The sequence below is a fragment of the Elephantulus edwardii genome, unplaced genomic scaffold (assembly GCF_000299155.1).
Source record: "Elephantulus edwardii isolate Elephantulus edwardi_28Jun2011 unplaced genomic scaffold, EleEdw1.0 scaffold00006, whole genome shotgun sequence".
In the NCBI taxonomy this organism is placed as follows: domain Eukaryota; kingdom Metazoa; phylum Chordata; class Mammalia; order Macroscelidea; family Macroscelididae; genus Elephantulus; species Elephantulus edwardii.
This window is the reverse complement of record NW_006399756.1, coordinates 26,323,703-26,332,333: the sequence shown is the minus strand read 5'-3', so window position 1 is coordinate 26,332,333 and position 8,631 is coordinate 26,323,703. Positions and strand designations below refer to the sequence as shown.

At 43.0% G+C, this 8,631-nt stretch overlaps 1 protein-coding gene across 1 annotated transcript in view; it reads left to right on the top strand.

Moving 5' to 3' along the window:
- Nucleotides 1–6,609, top strand: part of CCDC147 (coiled-coil domain containing 147) — a 146,488-nt gene extending 139,879 nt beyond the window's left edge. The window contains exon 18 of the mRNA XM_006880173.1: nt 6,498–6,609. Within this exon, the coding sequence (XP_006880235.1) occupies nt 6,498–6,609 (112 nt within the window). The remainder of the gene's footprint in view (nt 1–6,497) is intronic.
- Nucleotides 6,610–8,631: the final 2,022 nt, after the last annotated feature.

Genomic DNA, 8,631 nt, shown 5'->3' with positions numbered 1-8,631 from the left:
ATGGGAGATCTCCTGCAGTGCCCATGGGATGGCCAGCTATGGGTGGGTTCTAACCACCACCAGGCACTTCTACTCAGTCCTAAAGGGTCACTGAGAGGCAGAATTGACTCAGTGGCATACATCAACATAAACCAGAAACCAGATCAGAGCTAGACCTTGTCTAGTAGTGAGAGCTCTCATCGGGATCTGTCCGCGATCCCTTAGTGTCTGCTCATGGATGGGCCAAACACAGAGTGTAGGAGAAGAATCATGCAATTTTCCCCCAACTGTTTTCATGGTTCAGAGATAGTCTTGTTGTACTGCGTTTGCAAATGAGGCTAGAAATCAACCTTGTACAAACTGAAGCAAATTCACAGTTAAAACCGTGTGTAATTTTGTTAAGGAGGCAGGACTTGGTAAAACAGTTCTTTCTAATAAGACAGCTATATACTGTAATTATTAGCAATTTACAAGAGATTTCCACCTGCGTTTTAAATGAATGGTTTCTGAACCATCCCTAACTGAAACTAACTTCTGTATCTCCTGAGGGGCGTTGACATGAGCACCCCCCCCCCCGCTTTAATGTTTAGAAGATGGCAGGGTGGGCCCTAGGCTAACATTTTTGATTGCCTCATCTCAGATTGAAAGAGCAGGGCCCCAGTGAATCAGTGGATTTGAAATGTTTGCCTGGCATTATTGCCAAAGCCATCTGGTTAATTTTCTGCTGATGCCCATTGTGGGTTAAAAGTCATGTTTGACATTTCTTCTACATGGTCAGTTCAGGACATGGTGAAAAATGGTTTGAGTGCCTCCACCTCTGGCTCTTAGTGGGGAAAACAGCCCTAGAAAGTAAGTGGACACAAACTCATTTGCCAGCACAAATCTGTGCTTCTTGTAGATCAGAGTATTCACTCATTCCTCAAGTAGATGCCAACTCCTTGGTAAAACAAATTCCGCTAGAATTTGTTTAGATGAGGGAGCTCTTGTGGCTTGTTGTTGTTGTTGTTGTTGTTAGGTGCTGTCGAGTCTAGTGACCCTAGGAACACCAAATCTGCCCTGTCCAGTGTCACCCTTGTGATCTCTGCCACACTTGAGCTCATCGCTGCAGTTACTGTGTCAGTCCACCTGGTTGAGGGTCTTCCCCTAGTTTTGCTGTGACTAGATGAGGGTAGTGCTGTAAACCGAAAGGCTGTCCCTCTCTGACTGTTCGAATCTACCCACAGCTCCAAGGGAGAAAGATAGGCTGTCTCCTTTCATGCAATTTACAGCCTCAAAGAAACTAATAGAGAGGGTCAGCTATGACTCAGTTTCAATTTGATAGCAATGAGAAAGAGAATTTAGGTGAGTCTTTCATTATGTGTGGGCTTCACAAACATCCAATCAGAAGCAGGGAGATTTGTTAAACTTGTAGATTCCCAGGCCTCTTTTCCAAGTACTTTGCTTCAGTGGGTTCTAGATAGATTACAGAAATCTACAGTTTAACACGTCCTGGTTGCTTATGGGTAAGGAATTATGCTACCAGCCCAATGGTACACTGTTCAAACCCCCAGCTGTTCAGCAGGAGAAGGATGGGCAGTCTCCTCCTGGGCATTTTACTGCCTCTGAAAGCCCGCTGGAGGGTCGGTTCCAACTTGATGGTACACAACAGTAACAATTTATGAGAATACACCTTAAAGCTTGAGAATGCACTTTGATAGTAATGAATTAAATGGATTTTGGAGTACTAACATAAGAGAGTTGGACAATGACCAAGGAGGATAGAAGGAGAATTGATGCCTTTGAGCTGTGGTGCTGGAGAAGAGTATTGAGAATACCATGGACTGCTAGGAAAACAAACAGATTTGTCCTGGAAAGGGTTAAACCGGGTGGCTCCTTGGAGGCAAGGATTCTGAGGCTCCATCTAATATACTTTGGACATGTAGTGAGGAGAGACCGGTCCTTGGAGAAGGACATCATGCTTGGGAAGGTGGAGGGACGGCGCAGGAGGGGAAGGCCCTCTATGAGGTGGATTGATTCAGTGACTAGGATAATTGGGATGGTAGTGTCAGAGACAGTGCAATTGGCACAGGACAGAGCAGAGTGTAGGGCTGTTGTACATAGGGTCACTATGAGTGGCAAGCGACTCAACGGCACATAACAACAACAACAACGTAAGAGAGGAAGACCCTTGAAGAGTTGGATTGATTCAGTGACTGGGATAATGGAGGTGGGGATGTCAGAGACAATAGGATTAGCACAGTATAGAGCAAGATTTAGGGCTATTGTATGTAGGGTCACTATGAGTTGTAGGTGACTTGATGGCACATAACAACAACAACAACAACAACAACACTATAGTTTCTTTTAGTGTTCCTAGGTTGTACTTAAAGAATGTCAACATGGCTAACTTCCAAATGAGACAAGTATCTGATTGAGTCATGGCACATCTTTAGCAGTGAAACATTTTTGAACAGCTGCCACTCAAAAAAGAATTTAAATACGGATCTACTCTCCATATATTGTAACTCACGAGTTAAATGCAGATACTGCTGCCAATTTGTAAGTAACTTTTGCTGGTTAGAATTCAGTCAATGCCAACTCATGGCAGTCATGTGTACAACAGAAGGGAATCTGCCCATTCTGTGCCATCCCCATGACTGCTGAGATGTCCGAGTCCATTGTGTGGCCATGTGTTAAGTCTGTCTCACTAGGGGTTTCCCTCATTTTTTGCTGACTCTACCAACCCAATGTCTTCTTCAAGATACTGTTCTTTCCTGATGAGGTATCCAGAGTAAGCAACTCAAAGTCTTGCCATTTTTGCTCTAAGGACCCTTCTGGTGGTATTTCTGTTGTTATTATTGTTGTTGATTTCCTTCGAGTCGAGCACGACTCATACCAACCCTATGAACAAAAGGCCTGAAGCCTTTTTATAACTATCAATATTTATCAAAGTTCATAGAGTTTCTGGGCATAATTTTAATTTTTAAAGTATGAGTAGAATTTCTAATATATCCTTTCCACCCTTAGTAGAACGTCTTACATTCTAGAGTTTATGTACTCCTGTTGGAGACTGTTGATGGTGTTGATATGATTACAAATAGATGTTGTTGTTGTTGTTATGTGCCGTCGAGTTGCTTGCAACTCATAGCGACCCTATGTTCAACAGCCCTAAACTCCGCTCTGTCCTGTGGCAATCGCACTGTCTCTGGCACTCCCATCCCAATTATCCCAGTCACTGAATCAATCCACCTCTCAGGGCCTTCCTCTCCTGCGCTGTCCCTCCACCCTCCCAAGCATGATATCCCTCTCCAGGGACCGTTCCCTCCTCACAACATGTCCAAAGTAAGTTAGACGGAGCCTCAGAATCTTTGCCTCCAAGGAGCCACCCAGTTTAACCCTCTCCAGGACAAATCTGTTTGTTTTCCTAGCAGTCTCAATACTCTTCTCCAGCACCACAGCTCAAAGGCATCAATTCTCCTTCTATCCTGCCTGATCATTGTCCAACTCTCTGATGCATAACAAGTGATTGCGAAGACCATAGCCTGTATCAGACAAACACAAATGGTTACCTCTGCCAATTCACTAGTTATCTTTCTATAGCTGATGTATTTCCCTGACTTGGCTCTGGGATTGGCTTAGTCTTCTTAGATCTTACTGATCCCCCCAAATAGTTTTCAGGACACATGTTATGAGGAGCCTCCACTCTGGTTTCCATGGCCCAACCTCTAAAAATACTCCATTAAATTGAATTTAATTACATTTAAAGCCAATTAAATGTTCAGTTCCTCAGTAAAATCAATGGTATTTCAATTTCTTAATATGCATATATGGCTATGGCATTGAATAGCACATATATAGAACACTCCATCATCACAGAAATTTCTAATGGATAATTTATTGTTAGAGAGCCCTGGAAGCTGCACTGCAGTCCTGAAGGTACGTGGTTTGGGGCCACCAGCTGCTCTGTGGGAGAAGGATGGGCCATCTCCTCATGCAATTCAGCTAGTGTTGGTCTTAACATACACAACAACTATGTACCATCAAGTTGGAACCAACCCATAGCTGACCCGCCAGTGAGTTTTCAGAGACAGTAAATCACTTGGGAGGAGATTGCCCAACTTTCTCCTGTGGAACAGCTGGTGGATTTGAACCACATTCCTTTGGGTTGGCAGCACAGCTCCTTACCATTTGACCACCAGAGCACCAAAAGATCATGGTGCTCTAGAAATTTGGCCTGAACTATCCTCTTCCTGCCCTTTATAACATGCATTACTTGTAGCCACTCTGGCTTGGTTAGGATTTCATAGGTGATTCCATGTAGTTGGAGCTTCATAAACTGGAGGTAGGCAGGGAAGTGAGTTCATAGGCGAATACCCTAAAAGATCAAGAAACTGAACAGAAATAAGCAGAGGTAAGAACAAAAGTGCTGAAATGGTTAGACTGGAAGGAAGAAGGCTGAAGGGAGTCATTATAATGGTCTATAAATACATTAAAAAGATAATGTAAAGGAGACATTATTCCCATTAGTCAGCTTAGATCAAGCCAGAAACATTAAGCTCAAGTTCCTCCAGAAAGGAAAACGTAGGTTATTTAAGGCAAGAGAGGGCAGGGGGAAGGGCTTACAGCGCCTGCATCTAACAACAGGCCGGAGCCAGACAAGTTGCCAAAGAACCTGAAGGAATCCTCTTTGCTCAGTCCACTCAAGACTTAGCTTTTGTCCTATTTATAGAGGATGGTTTTTTATAATAATGAAATCAATTCTGCTAAGAGACAGTTGGATTGATTACCAATCCTCTCCAGGTTCTTTCCAAATGGAATAATTTAGAATAATCTCTGTGGATGGTCTCTCGACACGTGCCCTTTATAAAAATAGCGACTCTTCCTATTTGAACTAGCTTGCGGCCCCCTCCACCCAGAAGCCTTTTCCTCCTGTTCCCGTCTCAGTCTGCACCCCACCTGCCTCTAGCTCCCCTTCCCTGGGTCCCAGCCTGGTCTCAGGTCTGTGGTATCAGTCAGATTCTCCTTGTTAGGTCAGAGTACTCAGCCTTGAATACTATTGGTTTTAGTCTTAGCAATTTGCTTCTCATTTTTTAACAAGGACTCTGCAAGTGTTCTTCATAGGATCCCAAATTTTTTAAATGTTAATTGATATTGGCTTGCTTACAAAGTTTGTATACACTATGTGTTCACACTCATTCTTCATTCACACTGTGTTTCATACAATCATTCCTGTGCATTATGTTTTATGAAGTTAGTCATCATTGGACTATGCCCATCATTACCCGGTCTTTTCAGGTCCCCCCCAGATCTTTCCCATTTCTTTTACCCCTTTCTTCACCCACCAAATTGTGCAATCATATGATTTTGCCCTTACCCATTTCTGCTCCCACCCCTCCCCTGCCATGGGTTCTCATACATATTTTATTTGTTTTCTTCTATTTTTACAATTACAGTATTATACAATATTTATCTTTATGAGGCTGAGTTCGCTCAGTGTAATGCTCTCCAGTCTCTCCCAAGTTATGTAGTTTTTTTAAAAATTGTTGCTCCTGAGTGCTGCCTAGTATTTCATTGTGGGAATGTACCGCAGTTTCTCAATCCATTTGGTTGTGGTTGGACATTTAGGCTGTTTCCATGTTCTTGCGATTGTCAATAATGCTGCTGTGAACATTGGTGTACCAATCTCCTTTTGTATCTCAGTTCTAATTTCCTTGGGTGTATTCCTAATAGTGGAATAGTTGGGTCATACGGAGTTTCTATGCTCACCTTTTCGAGGAAACGTCAAACTGCTTTCCTGAGTGTTTGTGCCATTTTACAATCCTACCAACAGCACATGAGCCTTTCCACCTCTCCAACATTTACTGCTTGATGCCCATAGGACCCCAATTAAGCAATAGATAGCTTGTGCAGATCTAAAGAACTTCGGAAGTGTGTGTGTGTGTGTGTCAAAGACCTGTGTAGAATACAGAGTGGAAATACTGTGGTAGAAAGCCCTTCGACCTATTTTCAAATAGATCTTATTTATCTTTTTACATTTTTCTTGTATTTTAAATGGCTTCTAGTAATAAATGATGTTTGTTTAAGGTTACACTACAAGTTGGTTGAAAATCCCTGTATATGGTAAGTACGTGTTTCTGTGGGACTGTTGGAATATGAAAGTTGATGGATGATGAATTAGTTATTCTTATTGAGCCAAGGTAAAGATGTAGCTGACTGATCTTTGGGAGAAAACAAATATTTTCTAAAAGAGGAAGATGATTATAAGTTAGAAGTCCCCAAGTTCACAGTGTTTGAGTTATAATGAGGTCTTCTGTCCTGTTTAGATCAACAGTAGGAGGGCACAATTAATTGTGCCTTTTCCCAATTCTCTGTGCCTTCAGCAAATACCTAATGAGATTTAAACAGCCACCTGGTCTACAAGTAGATGCTTTAATCAAAGCCGTTTCCAGTGGCTAACTCACCCTAGGAACTTAGGAAACATCAGCCTTAGAAGAGGAAAAGGCTGCTAAGGAAGTTCATTTTCTCCCCCTCTCTTCCAGAAACAAGGACAGAATACCCCCGGAAGATACTTTCTCTGTTGCCAAACCATCCATCCCTCGTTTCACTGGGGGCGGATTTCCTCTCAGCAAGCCCACCAAGGTCAAGTCCTAACCTGTGGCCCCGGGCTGGACACAGCAGAACAAGTCGTGCAATTTGCTCTGGAACGTTTTAGAAGAATCATTTTTAAAATCTTTTGGATCATAGATATTTTTTTTTTTAAAAAAGAAAAATCAGTGCTCATATCCAAGCATGGAAAGAAACACAGAATTATCATAGTCATGTCCATATATATAGGTGACCAAACATTACTCAGTTCTTATGGATATTAACATTATAATTCTATCTGTTTGATTAGGCTGACCTACTGCTTGAAGCAGATCTTTTGTTACCTCCATCCTGATTGATTTGAAATAGACCAGATCTAGACACTCCTTATGGACTAAGCTTTGGACATTAATGTCTCTATTACAGACATCGGGGCACTAGAGGCTCAATATTTACAAATGTTTTTGAAATGCGATGCATCCATGGAACGCGACTGATAAGAAACTGTTTTCATTATTCCTTATTAACAAGTTACTGCATGAGATGAGAAAGAACACACTCTCCAACATTTAAGATGCATTTTGAGAATGATTTCTGTGTGAACTTTCCATTCAGGCCTGCGGTAAGAAAATATGTTTTAAAAAAGACACACTAATAAATATTTCCTCTTTAAAAAGGAAAAAGAACTTTTGTAGAGAGTTTGCTCTTTGCTTTAGAATTTAAGTAAAGTTTAAATTAGGAGAAATGTTTAACATAGAGTTTGATTCAGAGGGAGCGAGTCTATAAAACTAGCAGTTGGAGCCGGTATGTTCCAAAGGCCAGAATTCAGAAACTTTGCATCTGTTTTCTTTTTGTTGAAGTCCCAGTTATTTGGGCATCACTCAGTAATCTCTCATTAAGAATGTTTGTTCAGTGATATTATGGGAAGGCATTCTGGCCATATTTCTCTTTCTCTCTATCTCTCCCCCCCTCTCCCTCTCCCTCTGTCTGTTTTTCTCTCCCTCTCCCTCCCTCGCTTCCATTCTCTCACAGTAACTCAAACTACAGCTTCTAAAATTTATTGAGGCGTAAACAGCTCAGGTGTGAACCAAGCCAACCTAAGTGGATTGTTAAGACATTCTAGTGCACTAGCATGAGAAGGATGGGCAGTCTCCTCCTGTGCGATTAACTGCCTCTGAAAACTCCCTGGAGGGTCGGTTATGGGTCGGTCCTAACTCCACAGGACACAGCAAGTGTGCTGAGGGACCATACTTCCCCCTGTGACAAGCAGAGTGATAAGGACCCAAGGTGCTGTCTCACTTCATTCAGGGTGGAAAAACTTCGGAGGAGATCTTGGATGCTCTTCTACCCCTCAGTACACCACAGACCAGTGTCCTGTCTTAGGTTGGGATTGCTAGAAGCATCCTTAAGATGATGATGGCCATGGAAGTTATTAGTTAGGAAGTGAGCCCAGGAAAATGCACGAAAGAATGGACCATGGGCTAGAGAAGGGAAGGAAGTGAGACAAAGGTGCTCTGCTCAGTCAGGTTTTGGGGAGGGAAGCTTTGGCTTCGTCCTGTAGGGGGACTGTAGGTACGTCTCACAGGCGTTCCCATTCAGAGTGAGGAAACAGCTGTTAGGTACCATCCAGTCCACTAGGACTCATAGCCACCTGTGACATCCAGTCCACTAGGACTCATAGCCACCTGTGACAACAGATCCGAAGCTTGCCCTAACTTGCAGGAACTTGTTGTTTTATACTGTCAAGTCACAACTGACTCAGGGCTGACCCTCCAGTGTGTTTTCAGAGGCAGTAAATCATGTGGGAGGAGATTGCCCATCTTTCTCCATCCTTCACCCTCTGAGCAGCTGGTGGATTTGAACAGTAAAAACTAGGGTTTGTGTAATCCCCCTATGCTGTCCTCATGGGCCAGTGACGGCTTTGGAGCGGCACTTCTGGTTCTCCTTGCCAGCAGGCAAAGCAGGTTTTGGCAACCTGGGACGAAAGGGCTGTAGCTGCAGACTGCTGGGAATGGTTGTGGGTTCAGGGGAAATAAGCAGTGGCGTGTTCTGCTGCACCTTCCCCAAATGGCCTGACACGAGAACTCT